This window comes from Gigantopelta aegis, chromosome 12, assembly GCF_016097555.1.
Source record: "Gigantopelta aegis isolate Gae_Host chromosome 12, Gae_host_genome, whole genome shotgun sequence".
NCBI classification, from domain to species: Eukaryota; Metazoa; Mollusca; class Gastropoda; order Neomphalida; family Peltospiridae; genus Gigantopelta; species Gigantopelta aegis.
The window spans coordinates 33744564-33766781 of record NC_054710.1 but is presented as its reverse complement, the minus strand read 5'-3'; the positions used below and the strand labels follow the sequence as shown (position 1 = coordinate 33766781).

Below are 22218 nucleotides of genomic sequence, written 5' to 3'. Positions count from 1 at the left end.
TTGGTTGGTTGGTTGGTTGGTTGGTCAGGATGATTACGAGGTGGTTTTTGTTGTTATTGTTTTTGTTTGGGGGTTTTTTTTTGGTGGGGTGAAGAGATCTTTTATGTGTTATTAAAGGTACTTGATTCTACTACAAAAAAGGTATGGGATTTCTTTCTAAATTTTAGATTCTTGCTTGAAATAGTAATTTCGTTTAAATATTTGGGGGGAAAAGGGGGGAGTGGATATTTTGTATGTCGTTAAAGGTACTTGAGCCTCTTACAAAACTGTATGGTATGGTAAATCTTAGATTCTTGCTTGAAATAGTCATTTCTTTCAAATAATTTGGGGGGTGGGGGGGTGATGAGGGGGTCTTTTGTTTTTATTAAAAGTACTTGATTCTACTTCAAAACTGTATGGTATTTCGGTCTAAATCTTAGATTCTTGCTTGAAACAGTGATGTCTTTCAAACCAGGGCCCTGTTCCATTAAGCGATCTTAGCCCTAAGATCATCTTCATTCATTCATTTCAACTTATTTTTGTGCTTATATCCAATTGAGGTTCAGGCACGCTGTAGGAGACTGTACCGGGCGGCGAAATCTGTACCTACCAGCCTGTAGTCCGATGGCTTAACCACTGCCCCACCGAGGCCGGTGATCACCTTAAGTGCATAACTACCTTCTATGCACGTAAGGTGATTTTAGCGCTAAGATGGCTTCGTCGAACGGGGCCCTGGTCACGTACATTTATATCTGAATGTATTTATCACCACTTACAAATTCGTCCAGCCACAAGCCACATTTTTCAAATTCTCCCTACAGACGTGTAAATGACTCATGTTCGTGATTATTCGTGCTCCGAATTGAGAGAGAGAGAGAGAGAGAGAGAGAGAGAGAGAGAGAGAGAGAGAGAGAGAGAGAGAGAGAGAGAGAGAGAGAGAGAGAGAGAGAGAGAGAGAGAGAGGGAGAGAGGGAGGGAGGGAGTGAGTGAGAGAGAGAGAGAGAGAGAGAGAGAGAGAGAGAGAGAGAGAGAGAGAGAGAGAGAGAGAGAGAGAGAGACGCCTATAAAAAGCTGGGAGACGGGACATAGCCCAGTGGTAAAGCGCTCGCTTGATGCGCGGTCGGTCAAGGATCGAACCCATTGGTCTATTTTTCGTTCCTTCCACTGCACCACGTCTGATATATCAAAGGCAGTGGTATGTTCCGTCATGTCTGTGGGTTAGTGCATATAAAATGTACCTTGCTACTAATGGAAAAAAATGAAATGGTTTTCTTTCTAAGACTATTTCAAAATTACAAAATGTTTGACATCCAATAGTCGATGATTAATAAATTAATGTGTTGTTAAAATAGAACAAAATTTAACAAAAACCTGTAACAGATCTGATATCTTACATAGACATTCCATAGTCTTGATGTGCCAGTCGTGCAGCAGGACAAAACATTGGGGTGGGGGCGATTGATCCTACGACCAATCGCATCTCCAATCAGCGCTCTTTCACGCTACATTCCGCACGCGCCAATGGCGAATCTAATGCACGTTATTGTTTTCGTTTAAAAGCGCCAATTCTGCCTAACTTCAGAACACTCTATAATATGCCCTGAATTTTTACTGCCTCCGAAATACAAAGACCGTGATATGTGCTATCCTGCATATAAAAGATCCCTTGCTACTAATGGAAAAGTGTAGGGGGTTTCCTATTGCATGTCAAACAGATGGTAAATTCTGACACGTAGTCATCGGAGGAAACCCGCTACATTTTACCTAATGCAGCAAGGGATCTTTTATATGCACTTTCCTACAGACAGGAAAGCACAGACAGGTATGGTGCACTGGTTGGAACGAGACAAAAATCAGTCCAATGGATCCGAGGTGGTTCGATCCTGCAACGCAAGCACCTCAAGCGAGCACTCGACCGACTGAGCTAAATCCCGCCCAGAGATTATGATGAAGATATTTCTTTTAGATTACTTTTTATTTCTGTAATTGTCTTCTTTTTTTTCAGATGATGTTTGCTTGTATCAGTTTAATCCTTGTATTTGCTGCTCAAAATGCTTATGGTAAGTGATGTCCTAAAACAGTATAAAGTAATTAATATCTCAAAACCAGAAAGGCTGCAATCAATGTACAATTTTATACCTGTCGCCTTATCATTACACCCGTTTGATTACTTAAAGGGACATTCCTGAGTTTGCTACAAATTTTAAGATGTTATCGACTAACAAAGACTTTTAACGATTGTAATTACATATCAAATATATTTTTCTGCATAAAATATTAGTGGCTGTATATTAAACGTGTTTCTGATCGTTATAATATTTGTACTAGGTTAAAAAAAAAAAAATTTCCTAAAATAAAAAAAATAAAAAATCCAGTTTGGACTTCTTACAAATATTAAGACGACCAGAAACACATTGAATATACAGACACTGATATTCTAAACCAGAAAATATATTTAATATGTAAGTTTAATCGTAGAAATATTTTATTAGTGGAAAATATCTTACAATGCAGCAAACTAGGGAATGTCCCTTTAAAGTGCTTTAAAACCAAATTATCAGATATGCAGAAATTCAGGTTATTTATTTCCAATTTTTGCCATTAAGCATTAAACAACTGTAGCAGCCCAAAATGTTCCAACTACCCAAGATGTCCCAGATAGGACATCTTAAGCCGAACACCAGCCCAAAACAGCTTGGGCACCACTACATATTATATACATTACCTAATTAATAAAATCACGGTTTTATTACTAAAGACTGTTTAAAGTCGAACCACTACTAACAGACCAATGTTTGTAATACGGTCTTCCGGTATATTCTCAGTCCCCTCCATGTATTGGGTGTAGGATGGACGAGCTTGAACCTTCATTGGTTTCTTACTTACGCCCGTCGTCCCTTCTGGGGCATAGGCTGTTGACTACAGTTTTCCAGAGTTGTCTGCCCTGGGCTTTGGTTTCAAGCTGCCTCCAGGTGTATCCTGTCTTCTTGGTGTCCACCTGGAGGTCCCTTCGCCATGTGCTCTTTGGGCGGCCTCTTTTTCTTCTGCCTTGTGGGTTCCATGTCAGAGCCTGCCTGGTGATATTCGATGCTGGTTTCCGGAGCATATGACCAATCCATCCCCATCGTCTCCTTCTAATCTCATCTTCAGCAGCCAGTTGGTGTGTTCTCTCCTACAAGTCTATGTTGCTGATGGTATCTGGCCAACGGATCTGGAGGGTTCTTCTTAGACAGTTGTTGATAAAGGTCTGTAATTTCTTGATGGTGGTGTTAGTTGTCCTCCATGTTTCTGTTCCATACAGTAGCACCGACTTCACAATGGAGTTAAACAGGCGTATCTCTGTATGTCACTTCATTGGTTATAGGCCCTCAAATAATTTATCCTATCCCATGTATATATACTGGATACGTGATATAGACATTATTGATGTGGGGTTTTTTAAACCTAATCTATTGGCGTTTTTTTCTGTTCTAGTTGTGGGGTTTTTTGTTGTTATTTGTTTGTTGTTTTTTTGTTAGTTTTGAGGTTGTTGTTTTTTGTTTTTTTCTTCTTTTTTTTCCTTTTTTTCTTTTGTATGGAATGTTTTTTTTATATATTATTATTTATTTTATGTTTGGCGGTGTGTTTCGTGGGGTTATTTTGTTGTCGTTATTGTTGGTGGTGGTGGTGTTTTTTGTTTGGGGGTATGTCTTTTTTCTTCTTCTTTTTTTGCTTTGGATCAATTTCGGTACAGAATTCGCTAGTAATCGTTGAGCTATAAGTTGTGGACATATGTTAGAGAACATTTTGAACTTACTAAATGTTATGACGACTTTTCTGGTTGTGAAATAGGCAATGGCGAGTTTTTTGTTGGTGGTGGTGGGGTGGGGTGGGGATTTTTTGTTATGCGGGTTTTGTTTGTTTCGTTTTTTCTGGGGGTTGTTTTATTTTCTATTTTCATTTTTTAAATAATAGCTGTTGGTTACAACATTATCTGGAAAGTTAATTTCCCTCCTTTCTTTTGTTCTAGGGGTAAATGTTGCTCAAGGAGCTACAGCTACCCAGAGTTCCACGTGGCGTGGAGTATACACGGCAGACCGAGCCGTGGACGGGAACACGGGAAAGATTTTCTTTCGGGACACGTGTACACACACCGCCTGCAACAACCAGAATCCTTACTGGACGGTGAATCTTGGACGAACTCACAACATCAACTCTCTTACTATCCACAACCCAGACCAAGCACGTACGTTCAAGATTGATTTGAGTTTTTTGTCTTGGGGGGGATAATTCCGTTAAGTCCTTATAAGCGTAGACGTCGTAACCGTATTCATCAGGTTGTAAAATGTAACTATTTTATAATAATTTAGCCACTACAATAACTGCCTTCTTAAAGGCTCACATAGACTGGATGCGGCGCGTGCGTGCGGTCGGCTAAAACAATCGAAATACATTACTTTCATTGAGAGCGTCTAGACTGGATGTGTGCGTCTGCAAAACACCTGCGGCCAACAGCAATGAAATAATCGTATATGGCGTTTATATCAGATTATTTTGACATATTATCTTATGTCAAGCGTCAGCTCAATTATTGAAACAAGATGTCTACCCTCGATTCTTATATCTGTTTCAGGAGGTCGCCTGCACGACGTCAAGATTGAAGTATTCGCAACGGACCCCGCTACAGGAGGCGGTAAGATCATATTTAACCATAACGGTAAAACATCACTTAGCCAAAACAAAGATTTTTCATTAACAATCCACAGTTTAATGACACACCAAGTGAAAACTCTAGAAATACACAAAAAAAAAACATTCTGAGTAATAAAATAGAATCGGTGTTTAAAACAAAAATTTTATGTCCACTATGATTGTATGTACACCTTTAAATATTATTATCACATGCATTATTTATAGCCAGAAATCACTTATTTTTGTTCATGTCTTCTCCTGCTTCATTTTTAACATTATGAAGTGTGACTATCAATTCATAAATGAAATAAATTAAATGTTTATCACTCAAGAACTTTACACAGTTAATATTTATGTAAGATTCCATTACTATTTATTTATTTATTTATTTCAACTTATTTTCGTGCTTATATTCAATTAAGATTCAAGCACGCTATCCTGGGCATACACCTCAGCTATCTAGGCTGTCTGTCCAGGACAGTGGGTTACTTGTTAATTGTTAATGAGAGAGAAGAGGGTGTAGTGTCTTTGCACCTACCCATTGAGTCGTTAAAACTTGCTCTAGGTGGGAGCCGGTACCGAGCTCCGAACCCTGTACCTACCAACTTTAACCACGACACCATCGAGTCCGGTGATTCCATTACATTTGAACAGTCACAATTACGTTTTTTTATTTTATCTTAAAATAGAATGGTCTGTTACTCGTTATTAACTGTTAAAAATAAACTGTTGTCCAAATATTAGTTTATAATCTAACTATGACGGATACGTTATGCATGCGTGGGGCGGGACGTAGCCCAGATCGCCTGATGAGAAGTCGGTCTAGGATCGATCCCCGACGGTGGGCCCATTAGGCTATTTCTCGTTACAGCCAGTGCACCACGACTGGTATACCAAAGGCTGTGGTATGTGCTATCCTATATGTGGGATGTTACCTATATAACTTTTAACCGGCTGCCATTTTGTTTTTTTGTGGAATACTCTCATGGACGAAGTGTGGGGAAAATCTAGAGGTAGTTAGGGCTAGGATAGTAATTTATCGTAACGGTAGGGTGTTTTTTAACAGTGTGGTTCGTTGTGAACAGTTAAAGGGACATTCCTGAGTTTGCTGCAATTTTTAAAATGTTATCGACTAACAGAGACTTTTTAACGATTGTAATTACATATCAAATACATTTTTCTGCATAAAATATTAGTGGCTGTATATTAAACGTGTTTCTGATCGTTCTAATATTTGTACTAGGCTAAATTTCATTTTATTTCCTAAAATATATTTTTCGTACGTACGAAATTATTTGAAGACAAAATCCAGTTTTGGCTTCTTACAAATATTAAGACAACCAGAAACACAGAAATACGTTTAATATACAGCCACTAACATTTTATGCAGACAAATGTATTTGATATGTAATTACAATCGTTAAAAAGTTTCTGTTAGTCGATATCATCTTAAAAATTGCAGCAAACTCAGGAATGTCCCTTTAACGCAGGGGCCCATTTCACAAAACATCATAAGTTTACGTCTGCGACTAGTAGTTATACCGGTTATACATTTACAAGTGTTTGGCATCTATTACACACAGAAAATCACATCATTATGGAAGATGAAGCATTTTAGGGACAAAGGAAAACGGAATATGAGAACTTCAAACTATATTAGTAGTACCATTATTAGTAACATGAGTTATGGTTTAGTCGTAGAGTTACGTTTACGTGCAAAACTAGGCTTACGATGTTTTGTAAAATTGGGTCTAGAAGAGCATCATGTTAAAGCAACATTTCTTATAGCATGCTATTTTCTAAACAGGAGCTGGTGCACAGCTGTGTGCGACTATAGGTTCCACGCCCGTTGCTTCTGCAACCTCCACGACCTTGACCTGTACGACGGGTACCAAAGGCCAATACATCAGAATCAGCAAGTCTAACTTGCAACCAACACATTTTAACTTCTTTTGTGATGCACTGCTTCTCTGCGAAGTCGAGGTGGATGCAACTCCGGCTGGTAAGTAAAGCCGAGGGTCATTTAATGTTTAAAAGGTGGCTATATTAACTGTTAGTTTTATTACGTCATGCTTTCGTCATGCTTTTGTATATTGTCTGTTCTCTTCTAGTACTCTTGAAATTCAGAAACTTAATATTTGATATCTAGTAGCGACTGTTATTTATTCATTGTGCTCCTGGGGGTGGGGCGATAAGTAGCCCAGTGGCAAAGCATTCACTTGATGCGCGATCGGTTTGGGATCGATTCCCGTAGGTGGGCCCATTGGGCTATTTCTCGTTCCAGCCAGTGCATCACGACTGGAATATCAAAGGCCGTAGAGGATTTAATTTTAAGACTAGTATTTGTCTGAATTACCATTGGTTGACATCCAATAGCCGATGATTAATAGTCAGTGTGCTCTAGTGGTGTCGTTAAAGAAAACATTATTCTATTCTTCATGTGTGGTGTCATTAAACAAAACACACTTCACATTTTATCCATGTCATTATTAATGTGAAAACAATGATATTAGTCTGATCATTCCACAGTTTTATCTCATATATATTATTAATTTATTATCAAAATTTTCCTTTAAGACCTTTTGTGTATCCCGTCTCTTTCGTAATAGGGTACTGGAAGTAGCCCAGTGGTAAAGCGCACGCCTGATGCGCGGCCGGTCTAAGATCGATCCCCGTCGGTGTGCCCATTGAGCCATTTCTCGTTTCAGCCAGTGCACCACAACTGGTATATCAAAGGTCGAGGTATGTGCTATCCTGTCTGTTGGACGGTGCATATAAAAGATCCCTTGCTACTAATGGGGGGAAATGCAGCGGGTTTTCTCTTTTTGACTGTGTCAAAATGACCATATGTTTGGCATCCAATAGCCGATGATTAATAAATCAATGTGGTCTAGTGGTGTCGTTAAACAAAACAAACTTTAACTTTGGTAATAAAAATTATGTTGTGTTATGGTTGCTGAGGAATACACCTTTTGTTAGAATTTTACTTGCATATATACTTATTATATAAATTGTCATATTATATCACTTTGTAATCCAATCAGATATATTACAGTTCTAGCATGATGTATGCCTGCCTAGAATACCACAATACCGTTTACGTTAGGACTGAGTGCATGGATGCCATACGCATTTTAATATTATTTTATTGACATATACATTTCAGTTAACTGCCCTATGGGTTTTGAACGCAATCAAGATTCCTGCTATTACTTCGCTGATGACTTCGTTGAATCCTGGTTTACTGCACGGGTATGTTTTATTTATTTAAATGTCACGGGTCAAACATAGCAAATGCTAACGGTCTCGAACTACTCAAAACCACGGACGTTCGGGCCCTGGTTGGAGTTTTTAGGTGTATAATTAGTATCAGTCATATATATATATATATATATATATATATATATATATATATATATATATACTGTTACAAATCATACACATGTGCTTTCTCTCCTTTGATATTGGTTTAAACCACTAAGCCTGGTCGGAGTACACACATTTTACATTAAAAAAAAAATATTTGCACGAGCTGGAATTACCTTGCGGAGCACTCACTCAGGGTTTGGGGTCGGTATCTGGATTAAAAATCCCATGCCTCGACTGGGATCCGAACCCAGTACCTACCAGCATGTAGACCGATGGCCTAACCACGAAGCCGGTCAATCAATGTTAACAAGTTACACATGCAAACTACATGCTCTACCCTGTTAACTTCAGTCCCAATACTTGCCACTTCAAAGTTGTCTGCCACAATGTTCTTTCTTTTTCTAAAAGGTATTTTCGTGCTTATATCAAATTAAGGTTCCAGCACGCTGTCCTGGGCACACACACACACCTCTGGGCTGTCTGTCCAGGACAGTGGTGGGTTAGTTGTTAGCGGTTAGTGAGAAAGAAGAGGGTGTAGTGGTCTTACACCTACCCACCGAGTCGTTAAAACTCACTCTGGAACCCAGTACCTACCAGCCTATAGTCCGATGGCTTAACCACAACACCACCGAGGCCGGTTGCCATAATGTTATCACAGACTAACAGCAAACTTGTGCGGATATATTTCTGGATCAACTAAATGGGAAGATAACTTATGTGTGGCCGTTTCAGTTCCATCAACGTGTTTGTAGTGATGGACCGCAGGATTTATAACTCTTTGTGAGCTCGATAGGTTTTCCCATTCCAACAAATACCCCCCCCCCCCCCCCCCCCCCCCCACGACTGGTATATCAAAATACCGTCCATCGGACCTAAGGATGGAAGGTACTGGGTTCGCACTCAGAGCGAGTTTTAACAACCCGTAAGGCTGCTATATCGACTTCTCTCTCACTAACCACTATCCCACTACACTGGACATAGAGCCCAGATAGCTGAGGTGTGTGTCCAGGATAGCATGCTTGAGCCTTAATTGGATATAAGCAAGAAGATAAGTTTGAAGAAATGTTTTATTGAACGACGTACTCGACACATTTTATTTACGGTTATACGGCTTCGGACATATGGTTAAGGATCAAACAGATATTGAGAAAGGGTCGGCACGTTGTTGGCACGCCATGGGCTACTCTTCTTCGATTAGCAGATAAAGGATATTTTATATGCACCATTTCATAGACCAGTATATACCACGGCCTTTGTTACACCAATGGAGCGAGAAATAACTTAATGGGCCCACAGACGGGAATCGATCCTAGATCGATCGTGCATCAGGCGAGCGCTGCATCACTGAGCTACATCCCGCCCCTTGTTTGAAGTATAATCTCCTATAGGTTTTCTGTAGAAGTTCTGGGGAACTAGTAAGAAGGAAGGAAATGTTTTATTTAACGACGCACTCAACACATTTTATTTACGGTTATGTGGCGTCAGGGAATATGGTTAAGGACCACACAGATATTGAGGGAGGAAACCCGCTGTCGCCACTTCATGGGCTACTCTTTTTGATTAGCAGCTAGGGATCTTTTATATGCACCATCCCATAGACAGGATAGCACATACCATTGTCTTTGACGTATCAGCTGTGGTGCACTGGCTGGAGTGAGAATGGGCCCAGTGACGGATATCGATCCCAAACCGACCGCGCATCAAACACGCGCTTTACCACTGGACCACGTCTCACCCCTCCGGTATAAGGACGCGAACCCAGTACCTGCCACCTATAAGTCCAATGGCTTAACCATTAAGCCACCGAGGCCTGTGATATTTTGTTCCTTTTTTTCATAAATGCAAATCCCTAAGCGGATTACTGTTGATAATAATTTGAACTGTTCTTGTATATTACAGCTTGCCTGTCAAACCATGGGAGCCGACTTAGCTGTTATTGAGAGTCAAGATGAAAATAATTTCATAAAGGGAAGACTTGCTACCATTGCTGGTAGTAATAAATGTAAGTAAACACTTAAATATTTTCACATTTTTAGTATTACAGTCGAACCATCTCGGTGGATCCATTGTTTTTTCTCGTTCCAACCAGTGCACCACAACTGGTCAAAGGCCGTGGTATGTGCTTTCATGTCTGTGGGAAAGTGCATATAAAACATCCCTTGCTGCTTTAGGAAAAATGTATCGGGTTTTTTCCGATGACATCCAATAGCCGATGATTAATTAATCAGTGTGCTCTAGTGGTTTCGTTAAACAAAACAAACGTTATTGTATTTTTAAATTTCAAATGACTTTTTCGTTTTATTAATTCAGGGAGCTTTTATGCTGGACTACACAAGCTGAACGATCAAATGACGTGGAAGTGGATTGATCCTAAGGCTGTGACGGGTGTCCCATCAGGACCTCCTAACACTGCGAGTGCTTTCTCAGACTGGAGAAGTGGGCAAGGTTCTGACACCCAAGCCAGTCACTGTCTGGCGTTTGACAGACCAAACACTAACGCAGTTTTCCAATGGTATGATGAAAGATGCAGTAATAACGGCCGATATGTTTGTGAGGTTAGCCCGACCTTTCCAACATCGCCCTGTGGCAAATGTGCCAAGTAGATTTCGGACACAGCATTGGCTTGACGTACGTAAATAAACTACGATTTAGAAATAAACTAAATTTGCATCATATGGCCTTGCATTGGCTTGACGTACATAAATAAACTACGATTTGGAAATAAACTAAATTTGCATCATATGTATGCTACGTTGTTGTTTGTATTTGGTTCTTGGTTGTGTGTTGTTGGGGTTTGTTTTATTTTTTTTTGTTTTTGTTTGGGGGGGGGGGGGGGGAGGGGGGTCATGGGGCTGTTGTTGTGTTGTTGGTGGGGTTTTTTGGGGGTGCGGGGGTTTGAAGGAGGTGGTTTCATTTGGTTTATTTCTGGTTCTTTTATTTGGTTTGGGGTGGGAATTGGGGGGGGGTGGGGGGGGGGGGGGTGAGGGTGAGTAAAATTTCGCTAAGTGATAGCCCAAGGTGTTATACGTCCGTAGGCGTCGGAAATGGGAAGATCGGGGGTCTACTACGTAAACCACTATCCACCCTCAAACCAACCTGGCGGACGTTTTTCCGCTCGGTCTGGCTGAACGCAGCCCTGCATTCGTTATGTACGTGTGTTGATAATTTCAAGACATACGATCGGCTTCTCGTACGTGATGACCAGGTCACCAGTGCCATACATCCAATGAAAAACACAGTAAGATCGAAATCAATTACACTGTGTATAGTTAACCTGACAATCATTTGTCTGTGACGCGGAAGTTAGTTACAAATGAAAGGGCTGTAAATATCTTTAGTCAAAAAAGATGTTAAAATTTGCTTAAAACTAAGTTTTTTGAGGATATGTAAGAAATAGAATAATACATAGGTGTCCGTTAGATACCATTTATCTTACAACTCTTGTTTAAAAACGTGTCAAACTTCCGCTAGTTAGATACATTTTAAAACAACTCGTTTTAATATTAATGATATCTGACGGCCACTCATACATTATTCTCTTTTATTCCTATATTTATAAAATATAGTTGTAAAATACAGTTTATGGAGACACACACGCCACACACACACATGTATATAAAAACGATAACCCTACTGAACATAGGAAAGGAAAGGAAATGTTTTATTTAATGACGCACTGAACACATTTTATTTACGGTTATATGGCATCGGACATATGGTTAAGGACCACACAGATACTGAGGGAGGAAATCTGCTGTCGCCACTTCATGGGCTACTATTTTCGATTAGCAGCAAGGGGTCTTTTATATGCACCATCCCATACAGGATAGCACATACCAAGCCTTTGATGTACCAGTCGTGGTTCACTGGCTGGAGCGAGAAATCCCAATGGGCCCACCGACGGGGATCGATCCCAAACCGACCGCGCATCAAGCCAGCGCTTCTACTGAACATAGACTTGTTTTAAAAGTATGGTTAGTGTAACTTTGATATTTCACATCCATTACATCCATATCCATATGGATATCTGCCCAATTCAATGAAAATTGCAGGCCCATAAGTCAAATATTGATAAAATGGCAACAGACTTAAAATTTTGCATCTGTTGCAACAATATTTAACTTACGGGTCTACAATTTTCACTTGATGTGGCAAATATCCATATTCTCATACCAATCTAATTAAAATTAGCTCCACTATTACATGTGGATTTAACATCAGCCAGTTGGAGCTCATGTCCACCAATCAAAACCTTACTTACAGAATCCTGCCAGTGATTTTAAAAATAATTTGAAAACATTTCGAATTATCCTGAGGGTATACGACATGTTTCGTGTGAATTACGAATGCCTTAAAACATGTTTTATTTTATAAAATAAATAATTTGTAATGTAAAACTGAAGACTGATTTAGTTGGGGTTTTTTATAAATAAATAAATAATTTTTAATGTAAAATTGAAGACTGATAACCCACCCCGTACGTATTGGTATGGTTCGCTGTACTGCGGCCACTAAAATAGACTCGCCCGATATTTTTAGAATTTGTATGCTCCCAAATAACGTTATAAAAGGCGAAGTGTGATTGGTCAATATTTAAATTATTATTTACAGACGAAATGTTACCTGGACATTGGGGACTACGATTAAAGCCGCAAACCCTAGTTCCATCGAGCGAAAATAAATTATAATTTGGTTAATCTACAAACCTGTAACACACTTAGATCACGTTTTTATCAAATGGAGTGAAAAAGCAGGTTTTATATCGATAAATACCATGGGAATCCCCATGTCCCAATTGCTTGAAATAATTTTGAAAGTTTGTATTCTGATGTCACCGGTAGATGTCGCTCGAAGCACAACAATCCCTACGTCACGACAAATTTCACAGACTTGGGGTGCGTTCTTTTCACCTCTCCTGGACATGTTCCAACTGTTCTGTCCTAGTTGTATCCCCTCTCCAGATATCGTAGGACTTAGCAAAATTATTGGTTTTAAGGGTTTGTAACGTTTTGTATTGAGATAATTACTTGTCTGAACTTTATTTTTACTGAAAATGTTCACGAACTGTGAAGAAAAATCTCACAAATGAACAACAAATCAGATGTTGATTGCGCGAACCGTGCACGAGAAAACAAACCGAAACAAAATGATAACGGTCACGTGGTATACCAACGTCTGTGACATTGAAATGGAAATATCCCGTCTAAAAATAGATTAGACCGGTTCTGCTCAACGGTTTTTTCTCAAACGTGCGTCCGTTTTTCAGAAATACGAAAAATGCATTTTGTGGTATTACAAACACCAGGATTACCAAAAAACACTTCAGGTGAATGGAAATGTATATTCTAAATAATAAACGGTAAGTAAAGTGCAATTTTATTTCTGAAAAAAAATGGGTTTAATAGCGAAAAACAACGCCGTAATGGTTAACAACTAGCCGTAACTAGGGCGTGTCCCTTTAAAATGTGTTCTACTGGTCTAAATAAGGCATTCGTAATTCACATGAAACATCTCGTATACCCTCAGGATAATTCGGAATGTTTTCAAATTATTTTTAAATCACTGGCAGGATTCTGCAAGTAAGGTTTTGATTGGTGGACATGAGCTCCAACTGGCCGGTGTTAGATCCACATGTAATAGTGGAGCTAATTTTAATTAGATTGATTCTCATACTTGCTGGACAATTCCAAATGCAGTAGGGTTTATCGGTGTTTTTAGCGGGCCACCTACATATATATAGAGGACACATCATCCGACCATAAATTCATGCATACCAACAAAGCAAATTAGGAACATTTTCATTTCAACTTATTTTCATGCTTATGTCCAAGTAAGGTTCAAGCACGCTGTGCTGGGCACACACCTAAGCTATCTAGGCTGTCTGTCCAGGACCGTGGGTTAGTGGTTAGTGAGAGAAAAGGTGGTGTAGTGGTCTTACACCCACCCAATGAGTCCTTAAAACTCGCTCTGGGTTGGAGCCGATAACGACTACGAACCCTGTACCTACCAGCCTTAATCGTAGCCACTAGGATGTAACATCTCGCGAAATGCGATTTTAAGCTACGCCCTTTTTCGTAAGCCACGCCCCATGTCACAAACCAGTCCGATATGTTTCCGCGGGAAATAAACATAAATATGAACGAGTAGGTCTAATTCCCTAGTAAATTATGTCAAAATTCAAATATAGATCTGTGTTATTGTAACGAGCATTTAATAAAATATTAAGTAATACAAATCAGTTTCATAAATGTGTTTTTTTCTTCTAATCTGTACTTCCGATGTTTTGACGTACCTACGTAGTGACTACAAACACTGTAAAGATAATCGTTTGTAAACGTGACACAATATTAATAATACGTGAATAAAATAATATATCGCATAGTTTGTTTTTGTTTTGTTTTGTTGGGTGGGTTTGGTTGTGGGTTTTATTTTTATTTATTTATTATTATTTTTGTATTAATTTTTTTTTTTGGGGGGTAACGTCTGTATCAGATATGTAAACATGAATATATATACAGTATATGTAAAAATTAATATATAATCGTGGGTTAATTCATAATCTACCACCTACAGGCAAAAATGATAAACTTCAGATTTCAATTTTATCAGAGTAGATTTTCCATTTTATATGTAATGTTAATTTCAGCTAAATAAATGCCTTCTTATGCAGACACTGAAAATTAAATATGAATATGATGGATTAATCCATTATCTAAATAATCAGGATATATTTACAATTTGTTATTTGTAATTTTCATTTTCTATTTTTGTAAAAGTGGGGCGGGATATAACCCAGTGGATTAAGCATTCGCTTGATGTGAGGTAAGTCTGGGATCAATCCCACTGGGCTATTTCTTGTTTCAGCGAGTGCTCCACAACTAGTGTAACAAAGGCCGTGGTATCTATTATCCTGTCTGTGGGATGGTGCATATAAAAGATCCCTTCCCGTCTGACGCCATATAGCCAGAAATAAAAATGTGTTCAGTGCATCGTTAAACAAAACATTTCCTTCCTTCCTTTATTTTTGTAAAAATATACCGGGTATGTGAATAACCTTACTGTATGTTTCCTATCCGTACTAGGAATAGTTGTAGGAAAATGAGACACTTAAGAATTTAATAGGCTGTATTTTACAGTACCTTAACCACAGTACAGTACAAGATCATCCACTGAGGGTACTTTTTCCTTAGACCGGCCTCGGTGGCGTCGTGGTAGGCCATCAGTCTACAGGCTGGTAGGTACTGGGTTCGGATCCCAGTCGAGGCATGGGATTTTTAATCCAGATACGGACTCCAAATCCTGAGTGAGTGCTCCGCAAGGCTCAGTGGGTAGGTATAAACCACTTGCACCGACCAGTGATCCATAACCGGTTCAACAAAGACCATGGTTTGTGCTATCCTGCCTGTGGGAAGCACACATAAAAGATCCCTTGCTGCTAATCGGAAAGAGTAGCCCATGTAGTGGCGACAGTGGGTTTCCTCTCAAAATCTGTGTGGTCCTTAACCATATGTCTGACGCCATATAACCGTAAATAAAATGTGTTGAGTAGTGCATCGTTAAATAAAACATTTCTTTCTTTCTTTCTTTTTCCTTAATATGGTATATTAATTTATGTATTTGTTAGCTATTGTATATTTCAGGTAAGTAAACACTTTATGTAGACACTAATAATTAAATATGTATATCCATTATCTAACTAATAAGGATAGATTTTCAAATTATAACAAGTTCTTATTTTTTTCTATTTTTATTATTACCATTTTTTAATATCAATTTTGTCAATAAACGTACTTTATGTTTACTATCAGTACTAGGGATAGTTCTAGGAAAATGAGACACTTAAGATTTCAATAGGGTGGATTTTATGGTACCGAACTACCGAGGGTACAAGATCATCTACCGAAGGTACTTTTCCTAAAATATGGTATATTAGTTTACTTATTTGTCAGCTAATATATATTTCAGCTAAGTAAACACCTTCTTATATCAACACTAATAATTAAATATGTATATGATGGATTAATCCATTATCTAAATGATCAGGGTAGGTTTCCAAATTATAAGAAATTATTATTATTATTAAAAAAATTTTTTATTATTGTCCCAGATCACAAACATAACAGTGTTAGGGATGGGAGCCCCAAATCACTGCTGTACATATAATAAATATACAACACATATATCCATACACAAACAAATACGTACACATGTACCCGGATGTCCTCCGATACATACACCTATGTACATACATAGATTCACACATACATACACATACATATATGCATCAATATAAGTGGGTACAAGAGTTGTAAATATACATACATGTAATTGGTTTAATCTGGGATATTATAAAGAGAAGAAAGAGGATAAGAAAGAGGAGAAAGAGGTAGAAGACGAGATAAGGTTATACGTGAGGTGTATGTTTATGTTTGCTTGTTTTCCGCTATCTCCAAACAGGCCATACTCAGGCAGGGGTGGGGAAAAATAAAATTGTCAATCGGTCCCACTCGATGTCGTCACTACCGGGGGGGGGGGGGGGGGGGGGGGGGGGGGGGGGGGGGGAGGGGGAGGGAGAGGATTTTTTTTTTAAAAGAACATTTAAAAAACGATATTTGCCAAATAGTTTTTTTAAAAATCATAGTGATATTTGTATAGTTTTCTTGAATCATGAACGTGAAACGATTAACATGAAAACATTAAAAAAAAAAAAAAAAAAAAATTAATCACATATGATCAGTGAAAACCCCCACAAATTGTATATATTTTACATAACAGAATAAATAATATAAAAAAGGAATAAAAGTTATGAATTTTAATTCCCATATATGTATAAAAAGTAAGAGTATTCAGTACTGTATCTTGAAAATTAATAAAAGATGGCACCGTTGAAGCGTTTGACAGCCTGAGCTAGCACATGTTTAGACAAAGAGAGTAATAACGTCATCACTGATTGGATGAAATTTGACCTCTACTGGCTCTTGAGACAACAGTACATGTAGCTGTTCTGCTTACTCCCACTGCTTAAAAAAAAAGTTGGAAACCTTTTGTTAATTTTAAAATCCTTTATAATTATTGGATACACTACATTGAACAGTCAACAATAAATACATTTATAGATTATTTCATTTTATTTTATGCTATTTTAAGCAGTTTGTATTGCACAAAAGCCTCTTGCTTCGGACTAAGACACTCGACACGACAGAGCTCCGTACACAGGTGTTGACAGATGTTGATTGTAACCAGTTGCAAATTCTGGGTCCTTTGTTTTAATTGGAGTGTAATACCTTGATGGCTCTCTAAACCAAGAATGGTGCTATCGTTAATGTCTGTGTAATCTCTTGACTGACTCAGCGATTTTGACAAATGTCTAGCCTAGTGGCAGTCGATTGACACTACTGTAGGTCCGACTTCAGTGATTGGCTATATACTTAGGCAGACTTTAAAATCACAAACGTCTGAAACACCAGACCACTATTTATTTATTATTTTAAATAATGCATGAGATACCGATGTCTGGGCTGGCCGATCCACTTAACCCATAGGAATTTGTTCCAATAATAGAAATGGACAGGTGCTTCGACCCGACAAGAATGACAAAAGTGGGACCGGCAAACGCGCGTTTTAAAAAAATAATTTCGGTCTCAGAGATCGAGGCTCGGTCCCAGACCGGAAAAAAGGGCTTTTCCCCACCCCTGGGCCATAAACAAGAACAAATTTAAGCTAACATCATATATTTCATTTAATCGTTGTCATTAAATAAATTATCCCATTGTTTATTAAACATTTTGTATTTGCAATTTTTATATAAAATAAATCTTTCTATTTCAAACTTTTGCTTCAACAGATTTTTAACAACTTTGATTTCTAAATATTTTTTTTGTATCTCAGTTCCATAAACATAATATTTTATGTTAATAATTAACCAGTTAAGGAAGTTAGATTTTTCGTTATTAATAATACCAAAGATAACATTATCTTTATTGAAATTAATTATAATACCAGTCTGAGTCAATATCCAGTTTTGAACTGCAACCCATAAGTTGTGAACTTTATTGCATTCAAAAAATAGATGTGGTATAGTTTCTGGATGGTTTTTACAAAAGCTACACATGTTTGACTCAACATAGTGAATAATATATTATAAGAAAGTGTTCGTAGCTAAGATTCGGTGAACTAGTCTATATTGAGACCATATTAATGTTGAATCCTGAGTGCTCTGAAAAGGAAGTAAATAATAGTCTTCCCATTCACTTGATGAAAAAATAAAACCTTGATTGGTGTATTTAGCTTGCGATTTTGGAGTTATGGATTTAGAGTTTAATACGTTGTACATATCCTTACATCCTCTTTGTCTTTTTAATAAAAGATTAAGCTTAAATGGAAGATTTGGGTTATAAACCTTTTTTTTTTTTTTTTTTTTTTTTTTTTTAAATATATGTGAATAACCTTACTGGATGTTTACTATCAGTGCTAGGGATAGTTTTAGGAAATTGAGACACTTAAGATTTCAATAGGGTAGATTTTACAGTACCTAACTACCGACGGTAAAATATCATCCACCGAGAGTAGGCCTACTTTTTCCTTAATATGGTATATAGATTTAAGTATTTGCTAGCTATTGATTTCTCGTTCCAGCACGACTGGCATATCAAAGGCTGTGGTATGTACTACCCTGTCTGTGGGATGGTACATATAAAAGATCCCTTGCTGCTAATCGAAAAGAGTAGCCCATGAAATGGCGAGTGGGTTTTCTCTCTATATATATCTGTGTGGTCCTTAACCATATGTCTGATGCCATATAACCGTAAATAAAATGTGTTGAGTGCATCGTTAAATAAAATATTTCCTTTCTTTGTTAGCTATTGTATATTTTATCTAAGTAAACACCTCTTTATGTAGACACTAATAATTAAATATGTATATGGTGGATTAATCCAATATCCAAATGATACGGCTAGATTTCCAAATTATAAGAAATTACTATTATTTTTTTATATTTTTTTTTAATTAAAAAAAATAAAATATATATGTGAATAACTTTACTGTATGTTTACTATCAGTGCTAGGGATAGTTCTAGGAAAATGAGACACTTAAGATTTCAATAGGGTGGATTTTATAGTACCTAACTACCGGGGTTACAAGATCATCCACCGAGGATACTTTTCCAAAAATATGGTATATATTAATTTATTACCCCAGCGGTCACTCATAACAGGGAAAATATTTTCCATATTTTCTCAGTGAGAAATATTCTGCATTGGTTTAACGAACAATACTATTGGACAATTTGACGCTTACAAACCAATGACTTTGTCGGTACTAAATATGACGTCATTACGGGTCTCTGTTTTTGGTGTTAAATTAATAACAAAATGTCATTTTAATGCAATTCATTATAGAGTTTGAAGCAGAATAAATAGAACTTGTGTGGGTTTTTTAATTATCTATGAACGTGATTAAATTACAAAGTTATAGTAATTCTCAGAACAGTGCATATTTAGTGGTTTACATCATTTCTATACAGGTTGGCCTTCGTGCATTTGCGTGGAAAATAAAGGTTTTTAGAAGAAAGAAAAAATAGCTGAGGTAATAAATAGAATAATAAACGAGTTACCAGTTATTATCAAATTTATGTCCCTCGTGAAATAATTTTCATTTATCACTCGCTAAAGCTCGTAACAACTGAAAATTATTTCACGAGGGACATAAATTTGATAATAACTGGTAACTCGTTTATTATTCTCTATTTACTTGTTTGTTAGCTAATATATATTTCAGCTAAGTAAACACCTTCTTATATAGACAGTAACAACTAAATAATTATATGATGGATTAATCCATTATCTAAATGATCAGGGTAGATTTCCATATTATAAGAAATTATTTTAAAAAAAACTAATTATTACTATAATTTAAAAACAAAAAAAATGTGAATAGCCAAATGCCAATTTGGGTTCAAAGTCTGCACAATTTGATGCACATCAATAATCTACTGAAGAAAAATCCAAGATGGCAGACAAAATGGTGGCAAAATCAGGGAAATGGCTATAGCTTGCTTATAAATTGACAGATAAACAAAAATTATTGCATTTACCCTATGGTTGTAGGAGCCAAGGAGGGCAATGGTGCTATTAAAATTCAGATTTAACTAAATGGGCCATGTAATATGGTGGTCCAAATTGAGAAAATTACAATAACTTCCTTATTATTCGGTACTGAAATGTATTCTTGCATCTAACCCATGGTTTTAGGGGTCATGGAATACGATGAAAGTAGTTCAGTTCTTCTATACAAGTTAATTTTAATTATTTCAAGATGCCAACCAATACAGGCAATGTACCTAAGGAGATGGAACTGTTAAAAATAAAGTGCCACTGTATATTTGTAAAATGATTAACAGTCATTAAAAAAACTTGTGGGTTTAAGATAATCAATTAATAATAGTAAAATAATTTGACAGATATAAAGAAGAAGTTTGTTTTGTTTAACGACACCACTAGAGCACATTGATTAATTAATCATAGGCTACTGGATGTCAAACATTTGGTAATTCTGACTCATATAGTCATCAAAGGAAACCCGCTACATTTTTCTTAATGCAGCAAGGGATATTTTATATGCACTTTCCCACAGACAGAAAAGCACATACCATGGACTTTGACCAGTTGTGGTGCACTGTTTGAAACATGTGGATCTAACAGCAGCCCATTGGAGCTCATGTCCAGCTGACCTTTCATTCGACCAATCAAAACCTTACTTGCAAAATCATGCCAGAGATTTGAAAAGAATTTTAAAACATTCGGGATTATGCCGAGGGTATACGAAATGATTCGGGTGAATTACGAAGTATGCCGAAAACTAATTTCAATATAAAAAAATTATATAAAATTTGTTTCAACACAACACCAAAAATCTGTGATGGTATAGTCATAAAATCTGTTTATCTGTACTAGTATACAATCCAGAATTTATTACTGCACTTTCCCCCCTGTTTTTTCAGTGTTGAAATAGACCAACAAAGTCGCCTATTGCATAAATAGTCTCGCCCGATATTTTTAGAATTTGTATGCTCCCGAATAACGCTATAAAAGGCGAAGTGTAATTGGTCGATATTTAAATTGTTATTTATAGATGAAATGTCACCTGGACATGAGAGTCCACGCAATGCTGTTAGATCTAATGGTGGACCCAGTAGAGCTGTTAATCAGATTGGCAAAATAGCATGTGGACGGCGACCATCTTTGATTTCAAGATGGCAGCCACTATTTGCAAACACTTCTGTCACCACTGGATTCCTAGTCCCCAAACATGTGGTATAGGCATTTCAACTCTCTCAATATGTGTATTAGTTAAGGAGATATTAAACAAAACAGGTCCACAATGGTGGCCATCTTGGATTTCAAGATGGCAGCCATACAGGGTGCAATTTCCAGTGGGCCCTGGACTAAATATCCTTGTATTGGGTTACTCTAACCATTTCTCAATGTTCATGCTTTCACAGAAAAGTGTACAACTGATCAGCTAAGTCGCTCCACTACTAGCATGGATGGTAAACATACTGTAAGGTTATTCACATATATTTGATTACAAAATAAAAACATTACATACAGTTTAGACATCTACACTGATCATTTAGATAATGGATTAATCTATCACATATAATGTCTATATTAGGTGTTTACTTAGCTGAAATATACATTAGTTAACAAATATGTAAATTAATATATAACATCTTTTGGGGAAAGTACCCTCGGTGGACGATAATGTACCCCCGGTAATTGGGTACTGTAAAATCCACCCTACTGAAACCTTAACCGTCTCATTTTCCTAGAACTATCCCTAGCACTGACAGTAAACATACATGTACCATAAGGTTATTCACATATATTTTTAAATAATAATAATAATAATAATAATATCTTTTAATTTGGAAATGTACTCTGATCATTTAGATAATGGATTAATCCATGATATACATATTGAATTGTCATGTCTACATGAGAAGGTGTTTACGTAGCTGAAATATACATTAGCCAACATATGTGTAATGTAATATAACATATTAAAGGAAAACTACCCTCGGTGGATGATGTCCATGTACCCTCAGTAGTTAAGTATGGTAAAATCCACGCTTTTGAAATTTTAAGAGTCATCTTTTCTAAAAACCACTCCTGACATGGATAGTAAATATGCATTAA

General features: G+C 37.2%; 2 protein-coding genes across 2 annotated transcripts in view; one reads left to right on the top strand and one right to left on the bottom strand.

The window, feature by feature from the left end:
• Positions 1-3104, bottom strand: part of LOC121386012 — a 32737-nt gene extending 29633 nt beyond the window's left edge. The window contains exon 1 of the mRNA XM_041516806.1: positions 2978-3104. Within this exon, the coding sequence (XP_041372740.1) occupies positions 2978-3104 (127 nt within the window). The remainder of the gene's footprint in view (positions 1-2977) is intronic.
• A 192-nt stretch (positions 3105-3296) lies between these two features.
• On the top strand, positions 3297-10759 carry LOC121386011 (asialoglycoprotein receptor 2-like). The gene is made up of 7 exons (XM_041516805.1): positions 3297-3320; positions 3934-4204; positions 4592-4651; positions 6458-6652; positions 7817-7902; positions 9919-10021; positions 10330-10759. Exons 1-7 carry the CDS (start codon positions 3297-3299, stop codon positions 10620-10622), a joined length of 1032 nt encoding a protein of 343 aa, XP_041372739.1. The 3' UTR covers positions 10623-10759.
• The last annotated feature ends 11459 nt before the right edge of the window (positions 10760-22218 follow it).

Bases quoted from the DNA above. Each gene is read 5' to 3' on its own strand.
- LOC121386011 (XM_041516805.1), top strand. From the start codon at position 3,297: ATGGAGTTAAACAGGCGTATCTCT. The intron at 4,652-6,457 runs GTAAGATCATAT...TTTTCTAAACAG, and splicing joins GGACCCCGCTACAGGAGGCG to GAGCTGGTGCACAGCTGTGT. The intron at 7,903-9,918 runs GTATGTTTTATT...TGTATATTACAG, and splicing joins AATCCTGGTTTACTGCACGG to CTTGCCTGTCAAACCATGGG.